Source organism: Sceloporus undulatus, chromosome 4 (genome assembly GCF_019175285.1).
Source record: "Sceloporus undulatus isolate JIND9_A2432 ecotype Alabama chromosome 4, SceUnd_v1.1, whole genome shotgun sequence".
In the NCBI taxonomy this organism is placed as follows: domain Eukaryota; kingdom Metazoa; phylum Chordata; class Lepidosauria; order Squamata; family Phrynosomatidae; genus Sceloporus; species Sceloporus undulatus.
In genome coordinates, this window is record NC_056525.1 from 6,751,585 (window position 1) to 6,776,017 (window position 24,433).

At 41.7% G+C, this 24,433-nt stretch overlaps 1 protein-coding gene across 9 annotated transcripts in view; it reads left to right on the forward strand.

Annotated features, from left to right (window-relative positions):
* The window catches only part of RTEL1 (regulator of telomere elongation helicase 1), a 98,656-nt gene that overhangs the window by 58,808 nt on the left and 15,415 nt on the right, over nt 1-24,433 (forward strand). For 8 of the 9 annotated variants that reach the window (XR_006103537.1, XR_006103536.1, XM_042463578.1 and 5 more), the window contains exons 26-32: nt 3,808-3,958; nt 4,874-5,022; nt 5,449-5,544; nt 13,922-14,132; nt 17,636-17,773; nt 19,222-19,380; nt 21,153-21,392. Coding sequence is in view for 7 of the 9 variants with exons in the window: in XM_042463578.1 (XP_042319512.1) it covers nt 3,808-3,958; nt 4,874-5,022; nt 5,449-5,544; nt 13,922-14,132; nt 17,636-17,773; nt 19,222-19,380; nt 21,153-21,392 (1,144 nt within the window). In the remaining 2 variants the exon portion in view is untranslated. The remainder of the gene's footprint in view (nt 1-3,807; nt 3,959-4,873; nt 5,023-5,448; nt 5,545-13,921; nt 14,133-17,635; nt 17,774-19,221; nt 19,381-21,152; nt 21,393-24,433) is intronic. The other variant, XM_042463580.1, reaches the window with a different exon arrangement.

Genomic DNA, 24,433 nt, shown 5'->3' on the forward strand with positions numbered 1-24,433 from the left:
AGCTTTATTTATATAGTGCTATAAATTTACACAGCGCTGTACAGTACGTACAATCTTTTTAATAAGACAGTTCCCTGCCCTCAGGCTTACAATCTAAAAAGACATGACACAAAAGGAGAAGGGAATGGTGGTGTGGAAGGGGATCAGCTCCAGCAATTCTTCTCTCCCTCTGAGTTCTGGACCAAGGCAGATGGACTGGAGGGAGGGCTCTTCTTCTTGAGGGTAGGACCGATGGTGCTGGACCTGTCTTTTCTCTCCCTTCAGGCTGGATGGTATCAAATGTCATGGAGGGAGGGCTCTTCTGGTTAACATATTCAGCTCCCTAAATCATTCCTCATAAAGCTTGGTTTCCAGGCCTTTGATCATCTAGATTGCCTTTCTCTGGACATATTCCAGCTTGTCAATATCCTTCTTGAACTGTGATGCCCAGAATTGAACACATTATTCCAGGTGAGGTCTGACCAAAGCAGAACAGAGTGGCAGTATTACTTTCCTCAGTTTGGACACTGCTTTTGTAGATGCAGTCCAGAATTGCATTGGCTTTTTCGGCTGTTACATTACACTGTTGACACGTCGATCTTGTCCTCTGGGCAATTTACAAATGTCTGAGGGCTATGTACATCTTATACAAGACCTTGGAGGACTACGTGCACACTGAACCTCCTTTTGACTTTAAAAAGCCCCCCCCCCCCCTTTTTAGGGAACATGGCTGAACCAGACTCGCTATAGGCTCAGGGACCTCCCACTCCCACAAAACATTTATTTTGATTAGTGGATTAGGTTTATTATGTGTACATTACTAATATTTACCTTTTAATACTTGGATTTTTGTTGTCTTACTATGCATCCTATACAGTGGAAAGGTGGAATGGATGTAGTCCAATAAATAAAGAAGAACTTCCCCTATACTAACTTCACCGAGTTCCAAATACATGTGTTAGGTATCCAAGTGCTTATCTCTGCTTCTGGCCTATAGGAATGTCATCTTAAAACTCATGTTCCTTTCCCAGTAGATAAGACCCCCACATCCTGTAGTTTGGGTTATGCTCCTCCCAATCACTCCAATAGGCAGGAAGTAAAAAGAGAGACCTCCTGGTGACGCCACGTGGGTGGAGCTAACCCTAGAAGGCCAGTTTTGTCCTGCCTGTCACTCCAGTAGGATGTGTTTGCTGTTGCTCTGCAGCTTCTTCAATACAGCCACTCCAGTCCTTTTTCTTCTCCTTCATTCTCCCAGACATTGGAAAGAATTTAAAACATACACTATGCTGGAGACCAAGCCACCCACAGAGGAGAAACAGCTTTCATTCCTCAGACACCCCACTGTGTTTCCTTTTAGCCCTGTACTATGGGCAAGAAGGCATCAGTATCCATGCCTAGCAGGTGGGCCAGGCCCTAGCATTACTACCTGCCATAAATCTTTGAGAGGTTACCACCAGAAACCAAATCACTCATGCCAAAGACTACAGGTGCATGAGCACCTCTAGCCATCATAGGTCCTATAGCAAAGACCGTCAGGGTGGCCACTTACAAGCCACCATACACACTTGTTAGATATCACTAGGTTTACAGCTTGGTTCTGCTGAGGCTGCTGTTGACAGCAGGGTCTTGCAGCAGGTGCTCAACCTATGTCACTTAAGGGCCAGCACCGCCCACTCTGTTTAGATCAGCTTTGGTAAATCTCAAACTGCAGGATGTGGGGGGGGGGGTCTTATCTACTGGGAAAAGGGACATTGGCTCTTACCTGTGATATGTCCATTTCCAGTAGATAAGAGCCCTACATCCTGGTCCACCCTCAGGGGTGCTGGCATAGGGATGGTTCATATCCACATAGTGCTTCCCTATGGGGAGCAAGCTAAATTGCTCACTCCCTGTCTCGGTCGCTGTCCAATTCTCTATACTTTGATATCCAAATAAATTGTTTATGTTTTTTCTGGAGCATTCAGCTGTTGAACGACTGGCCTTCTAGGGTTAGCTCCACCCAAGGGGGGGTCACCAAAAGGGCTCTCTTTTTTACTTCCTGCCTATTGGAGTGAGTGGGAGAATCATAACCCAAACTACAGGATATGGGGCTCTTATCTACTGGGAATGGACATATCACAGGTAAGCGCCAACGTCTCTTTTTCTGTATACATCCCTGTTATTTGTACACTCACACGTTGAAATGACATGACATGACATGATATGTTGACATTTATAGCCTACTCTTCATTAACCAATGAAGCACATACATAACTACTGATATAACAGTAAATTAGAAACATTTATTTCTCACTGTAATAATGGATATTGACTCTAAAAATGGGAACCTCACCAACTAATGTCACCTGACTGTGACAGCCAAAGAAACAAATCATGCAGTTGTAGCAGAATGTTAATTGGAAAATGTCATTCCGTGTGTCTTGTCAATTAGAATTCATATTCAGTCTCTGGAGCTATTGGCAGTGGAATTGAAAACACCGTGCAAGTATCCTAACAGTATTATATGGAGACATGACTTGCTCAGGTTCTATTATGTACAGTTCTGATTGAACTGTCTTCATGAAAATTGAAGAAAGGGCAGCAAAATTTTCAAGATGTTTTAAGATATTTGGGACACATATTTGAGGGACATAGTTTAGAAAGTATGTATGAGGCATGGCAGAATTTTTTTAATATTAGAGAGTTGAAAGAACTCAATCTCTCAAGATATTAGAATTTGAAGTCATCAAATAAATTGGTGATAGGTGAGGGAGAAACAAAAAACAGTGCATAATACTAACCCAGGAAATGCATGACCATGGAGTATGGTGATACTTGGAGCAAATATTGGCCTGTTACAGACTGCCAAAATAAAGCTGCTTCGGGTCTCTTTGGAGGTATGCTGTTTAAATGATGCATGCAGCCTAAGAATCCGGAAGCTGCACCAAAGCTGCACTCCAGTGCTTAGGAATGGAGTGTGGCTTTGGTGCGACCTCTGGACTCTTAGGACCCATGCATTATTTAAATAGCATACCTCCAAAGAGACCCGAAGCAGCTTTATTTTGGCAATCTGTAACAGGCCATAGTGTATAGTGTTTGAGTACTGGACTAGGATTTCAGGCGAATGAGGTTTAAATTTCCGCTCAGCCATGGAAACCCACTGGGTGACCTTGAGCAAGTCATACTCTCTCAACCCCAGTGGGTCACCCTCTGTTGGAGTCAACTTCATGGCACATAATAACAAGAAATGGTGGTAGCTAGACCAGTTAGTAAAGAAAACTTTATGAAAGCTTGGACAAATTAATGGAAGATTGGTCAGCTAATTATTATTAGTTGTGATAGTTCAATGGAATCTCCATATTAAGAAGTATTGTATGCAGTGACCACATACTGGGAGTGCTTTAATGACTTGCTCAGCCTGTTCTTTCCGAGAAGAATTAAGCTGGTCAGTATTGCAACAGGATGTTGGGTTGGACACATCATTAATCTGATCCAGGAAAGATATTCTGCTTTCTCAGAATAGTTAATTGTTGTTAACTGCCATTAAGTTTGGCTTTGTGTTAGAATGGCCCTCTGAATGAGAGACTTCCAAGACATCCTTTTCTTAATAGTCCTGCTCAGATCTTGCAAAGTCAGGCTGTGGTGTTTTGGTTCATACTCAATGATTTACTCTCCTTATTCCAAAACTGAGCCAATGATAGGGAAGAGTAGCAGGCTCCCCTACTGCTATTTCGTATGTGCTATTATTACAAATAATTGCCACTGTACAGTACTGAATTCGGTTGGGAAGATTCTATTTTCCTTGAGAGGTGACTTTGAATTTTGTAACAACATTTCCATTCTTTTCAGATGCCAGCTCCAGCACCTTCTGTTCCTTCTTGCAGCACCACTGAAGAGGAAGGAAACCCTACACCTTCTACTTCCCATGAGCAATTTATTTCTTTGACAAAAGCCAGCAATTTGGATGACCATGTTCCTAGTTTGAAAAGGAAGAGGATGGGTAAGTGCCTTTGTTTTTAAGAGGAACAAAAGGACTGGTATCATTTCCTCTCAGAATCTGAAAATGGATCACTAGAGAATTTCAGCAGAATGGATTAGGAAAAGGTTTTTTTCCCTAAGAAATGAAAAGAATGTATCTCCCCCAGTCATTTAATTAAAAAATCCAAAAGATATTACAGTAGATTAATAGGCATTTGGAGGTCCTTCAATGTGACTCTAGGGTCAACGTCTGTTGGAAAATATAGTGTTTGCTGTTAACTGTGGTTTTTCTTATTCATTGTAACCATGGGAACGAATCCCTGCAGATATAGGGGTTGTACTGTTAAGGAAGGTAGAAGGCAGTAGAAAGAAAAAAAGACTACATGCCAGATGGATAGACTTGGCCAGGGAGGACATGGGCCTCAATTTTCAGGATCTAAGCAGAGCATAGCAGGTCTTGGAGATGCCACATCCAGAGGGTCACCATGAGAACCAAATGGCCTGTTTTCAGTAAGCTGTATGGTTTATTTTATTTTTTTAAGAGTTAAAAAAATAATAAATAATGACAATGAATTAATTACTATCAAAGTTTTTCTAAAAGTCTAATGCATGCTTTCCTTTATTATTCCCAGACTCTTGCCTCATTATTTTGTCCCCCATTGATTTTTCCACCACTCTGAATTATTGTTACGGGTGTTTGTGTCCAGTTAAGAAAATTGCTGTCCTTGTGGGTGACAGAGGGTTAAGCTGGTGTGCTCTACATCTTCACATATTTGTTTAGAGTGCATTGATAATGGCTGAGCAGGGCTGTTCTGAACAACCTCTGTGGCATCTCCCCTTTCCCCTTCTTCCTTCTTAAGCAGCCCCAAGCTGGAAAAAAAATGAGTTAAGTATAATCAAAATGCAAATATTTAACCAGTGATTTATCTTGTGTCAGATAATGGAGTGGCCAGCCTATGTGTAGAGTATGATCAGGTTCCAACCTCCTCAAAAAAGCAACCTGCTAGCCTCTTGGATGCTCTGGAGAAGCATGATAAGAACAACGGACAGGCAGATGAGGAAGAAGGCTTGATAGGAGAAGAAACGGTATGAGCCCACTGTTTGAATGGCTGTGCTAGTAGTCTCTGCCTTCTCTCCATGCACACCTAATAGAATGCTACTGTTAAGTGGGGCTGTCATGCTATAGAACTTAACTTGAGCTCTGTTTCACATAGTGCAAGATCCATGTGTTTTCTACCCAGTGCTGTTTCAAGCTACAGGGAATATTATGGGCTGTTCGGTTGTCTGAAATGCTTTGGATAACAGAAGGGAATATGAAATGATCAGGACCCAAAGTGTTTTGGATTTTTGAATATTGTTTGTTTGTTTATTTATTTATTTATTTATGGGTTTTGGAATGCCTGCATTTGCTATTATTTGCAGTTACAGTGGTGTCACACAGCTTTATTTCTGCAATGTGGATACACCCTAAAATGAAGGGAAGAAACTATATCAACTCTTCTATCTTTACAGGCCAAACGTTTGTCAACTCTGTCTCTTCAATATGAGAAAAGGCTTATGGATGGGCAGAAAGGAGGCCGGAAGAAAATCAAGATTATCAGCAACATGGTATGTTCTGCTTGTGCCTGGAATGAAAAGGCATATTTTGAATATACAGCTCTTTCAGACATTTAGCTACCACTAAAGTCAGCAGAACTTCTAGGTATCATGCAAATCATTTTATTCTGTATGTGTGAATATTGCTGGTTCTCAGTGTCGCGGCAAAGAGACGCAGAGACAGGAATGGGGGTGCAAAACTTAGCTGGCCAGGTCTTGGCCAGCCCCTTTTATTCACATCAGGGTTACATTAGGTTTACATTATCTCATAGTACATCAGAAGGCAATTTGCGGAATCAGGGACCAATGTGTATTCAGGAAAATCCTAATTAGCAAAGGGAGCAGGATGTGTACACTGTCTCAGCCGAATCAACATGGGCTTATCCAATTATGGATAAAGCATTGTCAACCAGAAGGCGAGTCATAATCCTATGGTCTGCCAGTAGAGTTATCACATTTCAATCTTGGTAAACATTGCTATCCTGGGAGGGGGCGCATCCCCTGGGTCTCCCAGGGAATGCCACATCTCCCTCTTTTTTGTTTTTTATGAGCTGGTGTACATATCCTGCGACCAGCTGCTTTTCCGTGGTTGTCATTGTTCTTTGTAAAAGCCTAGAACACAAGGCAGGAATACATTGGAAGAGATGGCAAAATAGGGTCATAACACAAAAATGATAATGCCATATACAAGAAGTCTTTTCAGCCAATGAAGGTCTGGCAAATAGTAAATCAATCAGCTTCATAATCCAGAATATCCAATGTTCTGGTGGACCTGAGTCAGGTAAATCAAGTAGTTCTTCAATCAAATTATTAATGGAACAAGAGTTATTTGACAATTTGAAACAACACATATCTTGATGTCTTCACACAGCAAAGTATTCAGTTGGGCTATGGAGGTATATTGTAGTCAGAGGTGAGTGTTACTGCTCTCTGAACCCTGGAAACATCCAAGATAAAAGGGTGTTGGAGAACAGGAACAAGCCTACTCAGACAGCACTGTGTGCCATCAGACACATTGGCAGGTACAGAATTATAGGTTTGACAGTTACAATTAAAAGACTATCCAGGTGGCAATAAAATATGGATATATATAAATGAAATATCTTTTCCCAAACATTTTGATCTCCCCTTTGATACCACTGGGCTGAAGGGGCTCCACTGGTCAAACATAATAAACCAAGTACAACAACATAGAATTATGGGTTAATACAGCACATATTTTTGATTTCTTCACATAGCAAAAGTAAATACAGTGGTGCCTCGGGTTACGAAATTAATTCGTTCCGCGGCCGCTTTCGTAACCCGAAAAGCCTTCGTAAGCCGAATTGCCATAGGCGCTAATGGGGAAAAGCCGCGATTCCGTGCGAAAAAGCTGAAAAAAGCACCAAAAGTTTTTTCGTAACCCGAAAAAACATTCGTAACCCGAAACAATAATTCCCTATGGGATTTTTTCGTATCCCGAAAATTTCGTAACCTGGGTATTTCGTATCCCGAGGTACCACTGTAGTCTATGGCTGCTCCATTGTCCAGAGTGGCATTTCTAAGTTCATGTTGTTCATCATTTGACATCATGTGAAATTGTTGATTGGATTGAAATATTAGGTTCTGAAGGCCTTGATGCCGTGTGCAGGTTTAAGATACAGTGCTCCCTCGGGTTACGAAATTAATTCGTTCCGCCGCCGCTTTCGTAACCCGAAAAGCATTCGCAAGCCGAAATGCCATAGGCGCTAATGGGGAAAAGCCGCGATTTCGTGCGAAAAAGCGCCGAAAAGCACCAAATTTTTTTTCGTAACCCGAAATAACCTTCGTAACCCGGAACAATTATTTTCAATGGATTTATTTCGTAACCCGGAAATTTCGTAACGTGGGTATTTCGTATACCGGGGTACCACTGTACTTGGCTGATGTCCATACTGTGCCTATTGGGGTTGACACTGCTGCACAACCTCTTCCCCAAATGACGGGGGTTGCTGGTCCTTTCCGCTGTCTCTGGAAACTGTCAATATCACACCAAGGGCCACAGCAGCAGGGAAAATGAAGAAAAATGTTTCTGTGTTGGAAATAAATAATCAGACAGTGCAATTAAATTATTCCAGGCAAATAAAATACAACAGATATGGCCCGGTTCACAACCTTTTTGTGTTGATTGGGGGGGGTGCATTCCCCCCTTTTTTGTTTTTATAGAAGAAAGCTATTGGGGTCATTAAAAAGGAGAAAGAGGGGATTTTACGTCTTTTAAACAGAGAGGGGTGTCCATAGGGAAGAACATAGAAGAATGGCAATAGCAGACTTTAGTAAAGAAGGTAGGATACCAATTTTAGCAAAAATGAGGAAATCTATTTTAGCAAATCTTTTTCTGCAAGCAGACCTATGGAGTACAGGATTAAACTCAAAAACAAAAAGGACGAGGCAGAGGAGAAGGAGGGGTTCTCCCCCCTCCCAGTAATCCCACTATAGCTAACCCAGATGAAGAGTAAGAGAGACAGATAGACTGTGCTGGTAAGAGAAGCTCTCTCTCTAGGAAACAATGTATAAAAGAAGGAAGCAAAACAATACAAATGGAGGAAGAGTACAAGAAATTCAGGTTTATGTGTTGCAAAAGTGTAGCACAAATCCAAACACATTAACAGACAGACAAATGAACAATTTCTAGGTGCAAGAGGACTAGAATCTGTTTCTAAACATGTACCACAATTTAGGTAGATGGGATATGTAGTCCTTTAGCCATGAGAATATAAAGCAACTTAGACAAAACGTTTTTTCCCACTTTAGCCAAGACAGTTTTTACAGATAGACTATGCTGACCAAAGTGAGGCTTAACAGCAAGGAAAAGACACTCGAGAGCAGGAATTAATCCCTATTGAAAAACCAATGCAGCAAAGAACTTTGGACTAAAAGGAAGGGAGCTGTCTTCAGATTTGCAAATCACAAACAGCCAAACAAACAAGCAAATTAACAGATACAAGCAACAATTAATAGGATCTACAACAACCTTTAGTTGTTGCAATTCTCCAGCCAAGCCTGGGCAAATCAAACACATAAAGGAGACAGAGGGCAAGCCAAGCTGACTACTAGAAGAATGAGACATAGTTTTCCAAACACACTCTAAGTACTGATTTTATTCCATAAAATGGTATGTTCTCTCTGTCTGTAAGATTTATGCATCCAAAGAGAATTTCAATTATGCTTTATCACAACCAAAAACACAAAATTAACACAGATTTGAGTGGGGGGGGGGGAACCTAGAAACTCCTGTCCCTTTACAATTTCCACAATTAAATAGGAGAGAACAAACTAAAGGCATACAGAATCCTCTAAAAACAGAATGTAGAGACAAAAGTTGAGACAGTGTCACTCTGCCTGAGCACATGTAGAGTGCCAGCAACAGAAAATAGTGAGACATTTCTCAATCTCAATTTGCAAAGCAGGAACAGAAGAGGGGGGGTCCTTACTCAATTTGGAATTTCCTACTGAATGATCTTATCCACTTGCCTCATGGGCACAAAGGAAAATGCAGAAATACAAAAAAACACAGACTACTGAATAAACTGGACTTACTGAGGGGAAGGAAAACTTCCTGTCTTTTAAGATCCCAACACTTACAAAAGTTCTCTGCAATGTTTAAAATGCCTGCAGGGTTTTGTGTTTCTCAAAGAGCAGTTTCTACGATTCCTTTCCGAGAACTACCTTCTGAGGTCTTTGTTCTGGGAGCTGAGGCTGAGACAGTGTGCCTCACCTCTTGGTCAAGGAGCTGGGTTGAAGCTGAGACGGTGTCATCCATTTTCACTGTTTTTCCCAGGGAGCTGGGCTTTTGCCTCTTCCAGGAAACACATCTCCCAGTGCCACTCCAATCTGAACCACGGGAATGGGAAAGATGACCTCTGAGGTTCCCTTTCTCTGGCATGTCTGGCTGGAAAGGTTTCCAAAGCTTGGGGTTTTGTGGTTGAGTCCATGCCCTGTTTTCTGGGGTTTTGACCCTCTTGGCCTCGAAGTGCTTATTTGAGGTATGGTTCTGATCTCTCTGTTTGTAGACTGTAGTCCGAACAGTAGCAGAGGTGTTTCCAAAAGAAAGTGAGACATTTTTCTTTCCGTTTGGGCAAGGGGGGCTTGCTTTCCTGAGATTTACAGAGCAACTAGTAATATAGGGGCTCTTGGAATGGAGTCCCTTGGGGGTCTCTGGCAATTTCTGCTTGCTATGGTGAGGCAGGCCTTCAGGTGTTTCCATCTCTCTTTGGGGAATGAGAGAGGGCTGAGTAGGGCTTTTAGATGGATCTAAAAAGCCTTTTTTAAGGGAATTTTCTCTAGCTTTCTTCTTTTGGGCTAGGGACTTTTCTTGTCTCTGTGCTATCATCAGATGAAATTTTGAAGAGAGCTGCCTTAGGTGCTGGGAAAAGGTTTCCCAACCCGCAAATACAGTAGTCCCTCGGGTTACGAAATTAATTCGTTCCACCGCTCCGTTCGTAACCCGAGTAATTTCGCAACCCGAAAAGGCTTTCCGTTAGCGCTGGAAAGCCGCTAGCCGCGCTTTGCGGTTTGAATTTTGCGCCGAAAAAAATTCGTAACCCGAAAAAAATATCGTAACCCGGAACAGTTTTTTCCAATGTAACTTTTTCGTATCCCGGAAATTTCGTAACGCGATCAATTCGTATCCCGGGGCACCACTGTAGCTCTGACTCTTTGATTTGGCATCCCAGAGACCTTTGCTCTTGGGATGAAGTCCTCTATATATTTCACCCATGAACTCTTTATTCATAGCTTTAGAGGGGAAAGCTATTCTTGCAAGCAACATTTTTCTAGCCATGTATGTTTCTGGGTCCTCATTTGTTTTTTGCTCTTGTGCGTAGTATAAATCCTCAGCCAGTTGTCCTGGCCACAATAGGCTCAAGATATGTCCCATCCAGGAGTACATATCTTGGGAAAAAAGGTTTTGACACATCACTGCTGCTTCCAGGTTGTCTCTGTCCACAGAGGACATGCACAGCCTAGCCAACTGTGTCAGATGAAATCCTGCAGCATATGGATAACTATTTGCAGCCCGAATCATCCATTTTATGCTCGTTTCCTGACTTAAGGGACCTAACAATTCTGCCATTACACATGCTTCTGCGATGGAGAAATGGGTTCGTTCTTGATTTGACGTTGTTTCCCATTTTTGAACCCTGGCTGCCAAAATGGAATTTTCCTCCTTGAGGAGGTTGACTTGGGCTACCAATTCTTTAATCTCTTTCTTCATTTTATTGGGGAAAGCCCTAGCAATTTTGGAGCTTATCTATTATCCTCCAGTGGGAGGATGAAGGGCAGAAAAGCTGAGAAAACTTACTGTTCCTTTCCTTGGAAGAATGTCCTCCAAGTCTGTCGTGAAGCTGTAAAGCCTCTTAGACGTGATTGGCTTAGGGTTTAGACCCAATTTTTAGCTGAAGTTGGTGGATACCTTAAAAGGTTTGTCCAGTGAAGAGTCTGGGTTAAAACCACTTGCTCCAAATCAAATTGGCCAAGACCTTTAGGGATTTATTGGCATTCCCTCCACCTTTCAACTCAGGTAGAGTTTAAAGCCAGGCCACTTCTAGTGTTCTGACTTTAGGATTTGTCTTTGCTTCAGCTATTCCTGCTTCTACCGCTCCCAGCCGGGGCCTTACAGGCGATAAGGGGGGAGCAACCACTGGAATTGGGTAACCAGGTGGATCTCCTGGAGGAGCTAACGAGGCTGGAGGAGCGGGGGGCTGTGGGCAGGATTTGGGGGCCGTGGATTGGCTTAGCCGTCCCACGCCCGAGTTTACCACCTGCCAGGCAATCAAATGGGGTGCTGCGGCACGAGGCCCAGCCTTAAGATGATTGCCTATCTTCTCCCATTCCTCTGCAGAGAGTGTTCCCCTCTCTGGGTACCAGGGACACTGGCATGAGATCTCTGCGACTAAAATTTTTTATGTCTTTCCGGGTGATTTGTTTATCCCCTGACAACCGCTTAACTATAACTCCCTAGCGTGAGACCTTTGCTTGGCAGTCAGCGTTCCTCCCATACTCACGGGCTCCTTTGAGGATGTGCGCGCAGACTATTCCAGTCGGGTGAGTTGGGCCAAAGCCACCTTCTCCGTATCACGTCGGGGTCACCAGCTGTCGCGGCAAAGAGACGCAGAGACAGGAATGGGGGTGCAAAGCTTAGCTGGCCAGGTCTTGGCCAGCCCCTTTTATTCACATCAGGGTTACATTAGGTTTACATTATCTCATAGTACATCAGAAGGCAATTTGTGGAATCAGGGACCAATGTGTATTCAGGAAAATCCTAATTAGCAAAGGGAGCAGGATGTGTACACTGTCTCAGCCGAATCAACATGGGCTTATCCAATTATGGATAAAGCATTGTCAACCAGAAGGCGAGTCATAATCCTATGGTCTGCCAGTAGGGTTATCACATTTCAATCTTGGTAAACATTGCTATCCTGGGAGGGGGCGCATCCCCTGGGTCTCCCAGGGAATGCCACATCTCAGTGTCTGTGAAATTATATAATTAACAGTGCGTTTTGGGACGCACTATCAAATATGGGGCAGTGGAGAGAATGCAAAGCTCAGTGGTAGAGCACATGTTTTGTGTATAGAAGGTACTGGGGGCTTGATCACTAACATCTTCATTGTATTAAAAATTAAAAGTAAAATATCAAATGATTGGGGGAGATAGATTATTTTGAAGTCTTGAACAGTCATTGCCAGCCAAAATGCACAATATTGGGCTAGGTGGTTAGATAATACAGTCCAGATTTTTATATTATTACCCATGAGAGGTAATAGAATACTGTCTTTTCAATACAGGATTGCTCAGTATTCTTAGCTCCTTCCTCTTAAAAGTAAAATAGAGGCTTATAGATGTATTCATTTTTCTTAGGCATGTGACTGGTTTATATAGTCTGGCCTTAAGCTACATAGAGCTAGATAGTTCCTTGGATTGTGCCTAAGAACTGGTAGCCAGTGAAGCTGTTTCAACAAGGAAGTTATATGTTCCCTGTAGCCAACCATGATCAACACTCTGAGCATAGCATTTTGGACTAACTTCCAAACAGTTCCCAAAGGCAGCACCACACAGAGTGTGTTCCAGTAATCTGAACAGGATGGAATCAAGGCATGTATTGCTGTAACCAGGTCTGACATAATCAAGAATGGATGTATCTAGTGCACTAGTTTTAACAGTGCAAATGCACTCTTGCCCATTGCTGAAACTGTACATCCAAGTTAGGAGTGGTACCTATCCAGCACAAGCTAAATCCCTCTTTTTAAATCTGCATTTCCATAGACTGTCTTTAATCCTTCAATATATCTCCAATCAACTAAGGTATAATCACTCTAGGCATAAATGTACAGGTTAGGATAGAAGTAATTCCCATATGGCTTAATGGCTCTGGCTCTGCCCACACGGTAGCAGACACCTTACTTGAATTTTTAAGTCCATGCTATAAAATTCCTTTAGGCTAATCAGCAGGATGTGCAGTTTAGTAGAGATGAGAGAGGCAGTCAGGCCATTGATTTCAATCCAGCTTGAATGAAGTAATCGCTCTCTAATGAGAGCTAAGTAACTATCGGTCTTTTGAAGATCGAAGGGTTTTCAAATCCTATCTGAGAAAAGCAGGGATCTGCAGGAAATTGCAGCAGAGTGTGGGAATGGGAGCAGGGGTATGCTAGACCAAGGTTCCAGGGTTCGATTTCCAGCTCAGTCATAAAACCCACTAGGTGACCTTGGGTAAGTCATACACTCTCAGCCTCAGGTGAAGGCAATAGCAAAACCTCCTCTGAACAAATCCTGCCAACACAAACCTGAGTTCCCCCTTCAGTCCTAAGTCATGTACAGTGGTACCCTGGGTTACGAATATAATTCGTTCCGCGGCGCCGTTCGTAACCCGAAAGATTTCGCAACCCGAAAAAGCCATAGCCGCTAGCGCTGAAAGCCGCGATTTCGTGCGAAAAAGCGCCGAAAAGCACCAAAAATTTTTTCGTAAGCCGGAAAAAAAAAAAACATAACCCGAAACAGTTTTTTCCTATTTAATTTTTTCGTATCCCGGAAATTTCGTAATGCGGTGATTTCGTATCCCGGGGTACCACTGTATTGTTGTTAGAGGAATCAGAAAGAGAGTAAGGTCAACCTTCTGTATCCACAGATTCAAGCATCCATGGCTTGAATACATTCAAAAATTATATAAATTCCAAAAAAACAACTCTTTATTTTGCCATTTTATATAAGAGAGACCATTTTGGTATCTATTGTATTTAATAGTACTTGAGCATCCACAGATTTTAGTATCCATGGGGGCTCCTGGAACCAAACTGCAGTGGATACCAAGGGCCCTCTGTACACTAAAGGGATTTTCATATGCATCTTATTTTGTCTCTCTCTTTTAAATTACAGCAGGCTGACAAAGCACAAGACCCCTCAGAGCCCAAAAAAGCTCGGGCTGCAGTTTTCATTGCAACGGTGAAGCAATCTCTGAGTCAGCTTAATTTTGACACCTTCTCACGGGTCCTCCAGCAGTACAAGACTACAAATGACTTTGATGCCATGTTATCTCAAATGAGTGCTCTTTTTGCAGAAGACCCGAAAAAGCATGTCTTGTTGCGAGGTACTGTAGCCATGTGGAGATCCCTTAGGCAGCTGCTGCTTTTAGGATAGCCTTTGATTATTGTGGTGAATGAAGGGCTGCCCATTCACACTGTCAGCATTTTTTGAAAAGCGTAGTGCAGAAAACTTAACTTTATGCTTGGTTGCATTTATCTTTTTTTAAAAAAGGAAGATCTCTTAAACTATGTATTGTCGTGGTGTACTACTGTACAATTATTATTATTATTATTATTATTATTATTATTATTATTATATAGTTTGTTGTGGGTTTTTTGGGTTATGTGGCCATGTTCTAACCAGAAAAACCCTCAATAAACTATGGATACTGACCATGAAAACCTTCAAATATACATATCCTTACACACACATAGAAAAAGGAAGGAGTAAAAGAAATATGAAACTGCAGTAAAACAAATTATCTAGACAGAAATACAAAAAACAGTGTAGTAAAATATAAAGCAAACTGACAGTGTGGTGTTCTGTTTGAGTACTGGATTGTGACTTTCAGGGTTCATTGGCTATAGAAACTTACTTGGACACTCTCAGCCCCAGAAAACTCTGTGATATGTTCACCTTAGGGTCACCATAAGTCAAAAACAACTTGAAGGCACACACCAAAAACCAACAACAACAAAAAAACCTGTCAAATATATATAACCAAGATGTTGATAAAATATATATATTTAAATGTTTAAACTATTTAAAATTTTAAAATAATTTAAAATATATAACTACAATAACCAAAAACTCACTTGCTTACTTCTGTTAGTGTAAAGGAAGAGTCAATAAATAAATAAATTGTACACTAGTATATCTGTGATCTCTCTTTGCTTGCTTATAGAAGAGAGTGTGTTTGTTTTGTGCAGTACAAATGTGTGTTACAACCAAAACATACTCTACTGTGAAGGAGTATGTGGTGGTTATTGTGGGATAGTTGTTAGGATGGATTTGCATGTCCAGAGTTATGAAAGGGACCTTAGATCAGTAATAAAACATCTGATTTGCTTGCAAAAGGTCTCAGGTTCTGCCTCTGAAATCTTAAGCAGCATGTAGTGAGAGTGATCTCTTTCTGCATTAGTTTCTGAAGAGCTAACTGCTAGTAAATGGAGATGACCCTGAGCTGTTAACTGGTGCAGGTGGATTTTTTTCTTTCATCTTTCACACACTGGAGAGTACCTAAACAAATGAGGAGTCACACATATGTAAAAATCTCTTCGTTTAATATGTTTTGTAAGAGTAAAATACAAACATCTTGCTTACCTGGGTGTTAAAATAGTTGAGCTTCTTTTGTCTTAATTCTGAGTAGACATAACATGGTGCCATCTCTCAATGTAGATTCAAGCATCCTAGCTATTATTTGAAACACAGTCCTTTACCTTCAGTGGGTTTGTGTTACTTGGACATTACAGCCTTATCAGTGTAATTTACAAGTAATCTTTTAGCCATCCCATTCCATGTCTTCTTCAGGAAACCAAACAGGATAATTGGCATAAGCAATAATTAAATTAAAAATCATCCATGCAGAAGTTTTTTTAGCAAAGGAGTGTGTTATTAGCTTATTTTTGTTCTTGCTTTCTCCAATTGTAACATGAAACAGGAGAAGAAAATAAGTAGGGGGAAAAAGAATTGATAATTTTGTGGGCCAGATGAAATGAAGCAACTGCCAATCTGACCCACCGCGGGCACATTTTCCCAACTTTCTGGTCATGGACAAATACTCTGATCTGGCATAAAATAGCTTCTTGTGATCCTAAGCAACTTCACAGCTTTTATTTGGGAAAATATGTTCACTAGGACACATATATAATCCTGGCATGGCTGTCCTTCTGTCAACGAACATAAGTATGAAGAGATGGTTTTTGGTGGGTTTTTTTGGGCTATGTGGCCATGTTCTAGAAAATTTTCTTCCTGATGTTTTGCCAGCATCTGTGGCTGGCATCTTCAGAGAATGCTTTGCCTGGAAAAAGTTGAGTGTATATATACTGTGTGAGCCTGGGAATGCAGGAGTGATTTGCATGTACACTCGTCCCCCGGGTTACGAAATTAATTCGTTCCGGCGCCATTTTCGTAACCCGGAAGTCTTTCGTTAGGCGAATCCCCATAGGCGCTAATGGGGAAAAGCCGCGGCTCCGCCGCGGCTCCATTTAAAATAGCGCCGGCTTTTTTTCGCAACCCGGGGAAACCTTCGTAACCCGGAAATAATTAATTAAATGTTTTTTCTTCGTAACCCGAAAAATTCGTAACGCGGCGCGTTCGTATCCCGGGGTACCAGTGTATATTGTTTTGTGCTGATGGCCAGCCTCAGGCTAGGAGGCTAATGCCATCAGCACAAAACAATACACATGCAAATCACTTTTGCACTAGAAAATTTTCTAGAACATGGCCACATAGCCCGAAAAACCCACAAAAAAACATGGATGCCAGCCATGAAATCCTTCAACTTCACATATGAAGAGATGTTTGCAGGTCATGGGATGTTGAAAGCTCTCTGCTAAAATCCTGAGTCCGGGTAGAAGTTACTGGCCTAGATAGACCAGGGTGCTGATTCAGTATAAAGTACTGCAGCTTCATTTGTTATGCATATGTTCTTAGAAGATGTATTGCTGGCCATTGGCTTAGATGCTTTTTAAAAGGTGGTTAAAAAATCATGGAGGAGAAGAGGTCTGTCAAACAACTACAGTTGTCCCTCCAATTTGCGGCTTTGACTTTTGTGAATTTGGTTATTTGCGGTTTTGATTAATATGTTCTCTCTAGGGATCTCTACATTCTCCAGTGCAACTCTACCAAACATTGACCATAGAGCTGTGCTGGAGAACCTACACATTCCTAGAGAAAACACTTCTCTAGGCATTTATAGGTCCTCCAGCATGATTCTATGATCAACTTATGGCAGATGTTGACCATAGAGTTGCACTGGAGGACCAGGAGATTCCTAGAGGAGATCTCTTAGGTAAAAAAATAGTGTTTTTTATTGTTGGTTTTTCCATATTCAAAGGGGTCCTTCACCCTTAACCCCAGTAAATGTGAAGGGGGAACCACTATATTAGTCATGTTTACTGAAAACCGCCTCCACATGCAATATGTTCTAGGTAGAATCCTAAAATCATAGATTTCTCAGTTCTAATGTCAGGGGAGGTATGGTGGGGGACCGCCCACATCAAGCAAAACTTTTGGGGCTGTGATTGGTGGTGGGGGTGGGGAAGAGAAGTCCTTCATTACCTGACATATAAGAGCATGGTGACATCAAACTTTCTTTAAATTTACCCATAGGCTTCTGGATTATTACTATTCGGGAAAAGGATAATTTCTCCTACCCATACCCTGAAAGTTTTTCTAGAATGAATATTTTGACCCAAATTTCAGAAAGTACATTGAAATGTGGACGCAAGGTTGGCAGATGCCTAGGAACATAGTGGTGCCTGAAATGGTATACCCTGAGAAGTTTGCAATAGTGTAAATTGTCATGATGGGCTTAATTTTTCTTCTTCTTCTTTCCATTGCAAGAGTTTTACCAGTTTGTTCGGCCACAGCACAAAAAGCAGTTTGACGAAGCTTGCCATTGCTTGACAGGGGTGGGCTGTGGCTACAAACCAGAGCATAGCCTCCTCCAAGAGAAGAGACTGGTCCTGGCCAAGAAGGCAGGTAAGAAGACATTGAGAAGCTGGCAGCTTTCAGTGAGTATCTTTCTGACTACATTCCCGGCTAGGAGCAGAAGAAATCCTTTCTCTTGGTAGGAAGAGTGACTACATGGTCAGAAGGGAGCAGAAACCTGTTCTGTTTCTTGCACCTCCAGAGACAGGAATCCTTGGGTTTTGCACTCTTGAGCTGTCTGCAAAACACAACCCCCATCCATCCCAAAAAACAGAACCCAAAAGGAGCAAGACTTGAACTATCTGTAAAATGCAAGCCACCTCTCCCCCCCCCAAAAAAACCCAGAGCCCACAATGAGCGTTCTTACATTTGTCTACAACCTAAGAGCAGGTTACAAACCGCCATTAGTGACGTCCTGAGGACGTCCCAGTTTGGAAAAGGGGTGTCTCTTCTAAACGCCCCTTGCCCTATCACGGACTCAGTCCGTACAAAATGGCGGCGCCCTGTTCATACGGGCGCTGCCATTTTGACGTAACGGACACTCTGCGTCCACACGTGGCGCCCCGGAAGTGATGCCGCGAGTGTACCCTTTGGCACTCGCGGCGCCTCTTCCGGGGCCTGAGAAGGAGCAAGATTTCCGTGCTCCTTCTCTGCAGCGTCCGAGAGCTGCGCCGTCTAAAGGCTGCGGCTCCCCGATGCTGCAAGCGATGGCGGAGGGAGAGCGCTGCAACCCGGCGGTTTGTAACCCGCCTTAGTGTCTCTGGGGAGAAGGAAGTTGAGTTCTAGTGCATAGCCTTTTATCTTTGCCATGTGGTGGGGATAAGAATGTTGTGGCAGTCTACATGTTTTTGGATTTTTATACTCCCCTAACTGTTGGCTGTGCTGATTGGGAAGATGAAAATTGCAATACAGTAACAGCTGAAGGGCAATAGAATCATAGAGCTGGAAGACACCACAAGAGCCATCCAGTTCAGTCCTTTGCCATGCAGGAATAGACAATCAAAGCACCTCCCACAGATGGTCATACAGGCTCTATTTTAAAATCTCCAAAAAAGGAGACTCTGTCACATTCTGAGGAAGCATATTCCACTGCTAAACATCTGTTACTGTCAGGAAGTTCTTCCTAATGTTTAGGTGGAATTTCTTTTTCTGTATTTTGCACCCATTGCTCCATGTCCTAGTCTCTGTAGCAGGTTGTCCATACTTGGCCACATTGTTTGGCATGCAGCAGATCTAGAACCCATGGTGTCCCACCTGGCCTTCTCTCTGTCAGATGCTGGATTGGCACAGCAGGAATTTGAGCATGAGATTTCCTCAGAACTAACATGAATCATTCTGGAGGGGGTATAGAATATTGCATTTGGCATGGAGTTATTGCTAACTGTATCTAATATCTAGTGTTTTTTTTGGCAAACCACTGTGGGAAACTTATTTTTGGTGGTTCTCAAAGCTCCACCTTCATTTAGTCGCTGTCTATGTCTGGTTATTTCTGATATTAGATAAGGAAAGTGAGAAGAAAACCACCTTTTCAGAGGGCCTATGTAAGCAGCTTGACTCTGAGCAGCACCTGAACAAAGGAAGAACCCACCTAACATCAGTGCCAAATGTCACAGGTGTGTTTTGCATGAGGAGTTCATACATCAGTGCTGATAATGGAGGTAGTAGTTTTCAGTTCCAGTAGTTCTCTGAAGATATGATGTGATGGTCTTAGAAAGAAAGGGAAGGGAAGAAAAGAACAATCTCTTGAAGTTCAAGTCACATATAATTATTAGACTGATGTGAGAACCATATGTGTTCTTAGGCTGCATCCGCACTGCATAAATAATCCAGTTTGGCACCACTGTAATTGCCATAGCTCAATGCTATGTTATTCTGGCAATTGTAGTTTTATGAGACATTTAACCTTCTCTGCCAGAGAGCTCTGGTGCCAGAACAAACTACAAATCCTAGGATTCCATAACATTGAGTCATAGCAGTTGAAATGGTGTCAAAATAGATTATTTCTGCAATGCAGATGCAGTCATGGGCCCTAAGGACTGGAGCGTGGCTTTGGTGTGGCCTCTGGACTCTTAGGACACATGCATCATTGAAACACCATACCTCCACTGTGACTCGAAGCAGCTTTATTTTGGCCGTCTGTAACAGGCCTTAGTGTGGTATTTCTGTTAAATGCTCCTGTCATATACGGATTAAAGAAATTACAGAAACACAGTCTTCCCCTAGAAACAAACTTACAGTTGAGTAATTCTGAGCAATGTGCTGCCAGTCATGCTTATCATTTTGCATACAGTTGTAACAGTTAAAACACAGTCTTAGAAGTTTAAATATTATAGTTGTATTTGGACTTGTAGTATTCCTTAGAAAATGAAAAGATCTCCATTGGTATCTTGAACTAGAGGTCAATTTAGAAGCATTCATATGATTATGAAGTCCAAATGATTATTTTAGCCTGTAGCCAAAAAGACAAACAAATGGGTCTTTGAACCGATCAAACCAGAACTCCCCTGGAAGCCAAGATGACAAAACTGAGGCTGACATTGGCCACATAATGAGAAGGCATGACTTATTAGAAAAGACGATAATGCTAGGAAAGGTAGAGGGCAGTGGTAAGAGAGGAAGACTGCACACCAAATGGTTAGACTCAATTGGGGAGGTCACTTGCATTCATCTACAAGACTTAAGCAAAGCAATGGAAGATAGTGGGGCTTGGAGATGTCTCATCCACAAGCTTGCCATGAGTCAAGGCCAACTCTAGAGTAGTTAACAACAAAAAAATTATGATTCAACACTGGGTAATACAATGACTGTTGGTTCTCAGGAAGCATTACACTTCGTTGATTAAATATTTGTAACATGATAAAAATTCCTTGCCTTTGAACTAAGTGTGTATTATTAGCCAACCTTAGGCCATTGCCTCATGCAAATAATTTCTATGGCTTTATTATTATTATTATTATTATTATTATTATTATTATTTAAATTTAAATCTTTGTGCAATAACCTGTACAGAAGCAGAATCCAGATGTGTTAGCCACACATTTGCTGCTGCCAGGAATAATATTGCATTATGTTATCTCAGACAGAGGGGATATAAATAAAAGTTTTATTATTATTTATTTTATTTTGACAAGCACTTAAGAATCTTTTCAGGCCATTTCTGCTCCAGTGCTTTGGCAAAAATTAGTTAAGCACACTGCTACATGTTCTGTTGCACATTGTACATTAGGCTAGTCCCAGTTACTAGATAACACATCATTTGTTTCTCGTCTTCATACCACTCCTCTTTTAAAAATAAAATAGTTGCCAGGAATTATATTGTTCATTCTTCCAAAGAAGGAGTAACAGAACATGCAGTTACAAAACAACATGGGCACTTGTCTCTCTCTACAGTGTTGTTGTTACATGCCCTATCTGCTCTTTATTTTCCCAGGAGGAAACTGTGGCTCTGATGAATCTTCCAAAAAGTCATCCAGCTCTCTAAAGGAGGACCACAACCAAAAAATCCGATCAGCATACCTGAATGATCTCAAGTTGACCTTAGACAAAAGCAGCTTTAACTGCTTCTTTTCTGCACTGTCAGCATACAAGAAAACAGATGACTATGATGCCATGGTGTCTGTAGTGGCAGCCCTCACCACAGAGAAGCCAGAACATTTTCACCTGCTACAAAGCAAGTACCAGCCTATTCACTTTTTTTACTGTTTTGTGCTGGCTGTGGAGTTGGGCATTTCCTGGTCACACAGTGTTGAGGCTAAGACAGCCCTCATTATGTTGTAATAGCTGATTTCTTTAAGGAGTTGTATAGCAGACAAGGTTGAGTTCTGCTGTGGCGCACAATAACATCAGAAAGTATTTTCCTTGTATCATCAATTAATTATGGAGGGCAACAAGGAGCCTCAAACCAAATGTAGCAGTCAGAAATTATTATTTAAATTGAAATAGTCAAAGAGTTCCCATACCTTGGTTGAAATACTGATCAAAGTGGAGACTTCAGTCAGAAATTAGAAGAAGACTGATATTAGGAAGGGCAACTATGAAAGAACTGGACAAGATCATAAAGTGTAAAAACATAATGCTGAACACTAAGGTGAGGACCTTCCAAGCCATCACCGTATAGATACATTCTCACATATGGATGTGAGAGATGGACAGTGAAAAACACTGATAAGAAGAAAATCAACTCATTTGAGATATGGTGCTGGAGAAGAGTGTTGGGGATACTGTGGATGACCAAAAAGACAAATTGGGCCTAGAACAGATCAAGCTGGAACTCTCTCAGGAAGCCAAGATGACTAAATTGAGGCTGACGTATTTTGGCCACATCATGAGGAAAAATGAATCATTAGAAAAAACAATGTTGCTAGGAAAAGTAGAAGGCAGTAGAAAGAGAGGAAGACCACATGCCAGATGGTAAGACTTGATCAGGGAAGACACAGGCCTGGGCCTACAGGGCCTAAACAGTGAGGTTGAGAACAGGAGATCTTGGAGATGTCTTATCCACTGGATCTCCATGAGTCAAATTCGACTCAAGGGCAGCTAACAACAATAGTAATCTCTCCCTGTATCCAGAGATCTCAGGGCAGTGTACAGTAAAATGAGCTTAAACAATAAGAACAATTTAAAAGAGTAAAAGTATTATAAACCATTCTCCAGGAGAGTTAAGGAACAGTCCACAACACATAGGTTTATTCCTCGCGCCAACCCTGACAGATAGGTCCTCAAAATTTCAAGCTGTTAATACCGTTACCTCCAACCCTTCTCTCCACAGTTTTTAATTTCCATCTATCCTCACAATTGATAGTTAGTTAATAGTTAATGATAATGGCCCGGTACAGACCACATAAAAAGGGCGGTCTGCTGGCACCTAGTTTTCCGCCGGGGGAGGGGGAATACAGCAGACAAACCATGCAGCTTCCTGCTGGTGGAAAAAGAACCCGCAAAAAGTGCACTCATGGTGTCACAAGTGCGGTGCGACATGCCATTTTGCCGAAACCAGTAGTACTAGGGTTAGGGAGCATGTGCATGGTGTGCGCTCCCTAACCCTACCGACGCCACGTCACATTTTGCCTGTCTGTACCAGGCCAATATTGGGGCAAGACTAGCAGCAGATGTAAGTATTAAGAAATGAAAGCAAAAAGAGATAGAGGACACCTCCGAAAGACTGCTAAGACTGTTTAAAACCACTCACATGTTAAAACAGTTTAAAATCACAGATGTGTAGCTTTGAACAAAATCAGTTAGATTCCCCAAGGTTTTCATAAATGGCCATACTGTATGATTTTATGTTTTTACTCGGCACTAGAATAGCATCATTGTAGGTGCCTGTTGGGCTTCTAATGGAGGTAGGGATGGTGGCAGTGGTTCCACAACTGGGTTGCTGCTACAGAGAAAGTTCATAGACTACAAGAAAATGAGTACTGTGATGGATATGGGGGTGGCCTACAGAACAAAGGTTTCAATTTGAAAAAGTGTGATGTGATATGAAAATACCTGTGCTTTCTATTGATGGCAAAGACACAGGTACTGCTAATACTACTTTCCTTTTTTGCCTTCACTCATAATTGAAGGATATACTACATTTCAGTTAGTGAGGTTATTGAAAATAACAAAGAGGGCCAAGATCCTGCATCATCAGAAATAACTACAATGATGGAGCTCCATCTTTATAGTTACACCCCCTTTCTCATCCTGCCAGAATCACAACTGAAAGGTTTCTGAGTTGTTGCTTATTGGCACTGGGAAATGATATCTACAGTGGTATTCCCATTGCAGGCCATGTTGCAATCAGGCAGCTGGAGAAACCCCTAAGAATTCTACTCCAGTTGTTGGTTTCAATGCACTTTGCAACCAGGAGAATGCTGCAAACATCACTTTCCAGTGCCCCAATCAGCAGTTCCTTAGAAACCCTTCTGTTGCGATGCTGCAAGCTGAAAAAGTAGGTTGGGGGGGATATGCAAGTATTAATGACTCTAAACATGAATCTTCAGCAATTAGGAGATCGTAAATCCAGTTTACAGTATCATAGCTGCTGAACGAATGATGCCAGGTGTAATTTATTTTTTTATCATATCCCAGGTCACAGATTCCTGAAAGCACGTTCCTGAAATCCCGACACCAAGTTAAGTTAGCTTAGATGGAGAGACACATCTTTCCCATCTCAGTGTTATCAATGGATGTTGTAGAAATTGACTCAGCAGGCCAGATGTGAATCAAGTGCTGCCATCATTGGCATCAAACACAAAATGGTTGATCAGATAGCCACAAAGTTTCTGAACCCCACTAGTTGACCTTATGCGTTTAATAAGACATTAATGGGGTGGGTTCCAAGTTGGGTTGGGTTTCTGTAGAAGGCCAGAGGATTTTCTAATAGTCAGATGTTTACTTGTGGGAAGCTTTCAGAGCAAAGAGGGTTTTTTTTCCTAGTAGAATCACTATAAAATTGACTAAAATAACTTATAGTAGATATTGCTTAAACTAGTGCTCTAAACAAGTAATGGAGACCAAAGTAATTGGCCACTTACTGAAACCAAAATCTTTGGCATGTACACACCCAGGACTGATTAATTGCCTTCGGAATTTGTTACTCATTGGAATAGGTTTCTCAAGAATTCTAATTTTAACTGAGTACCAAACAAACAAACAAAAACAAACCCCAACACCACCAAGTAATTTCTTATTAAGAGATGATGACATTTTGCTAAGCTCTTCCTG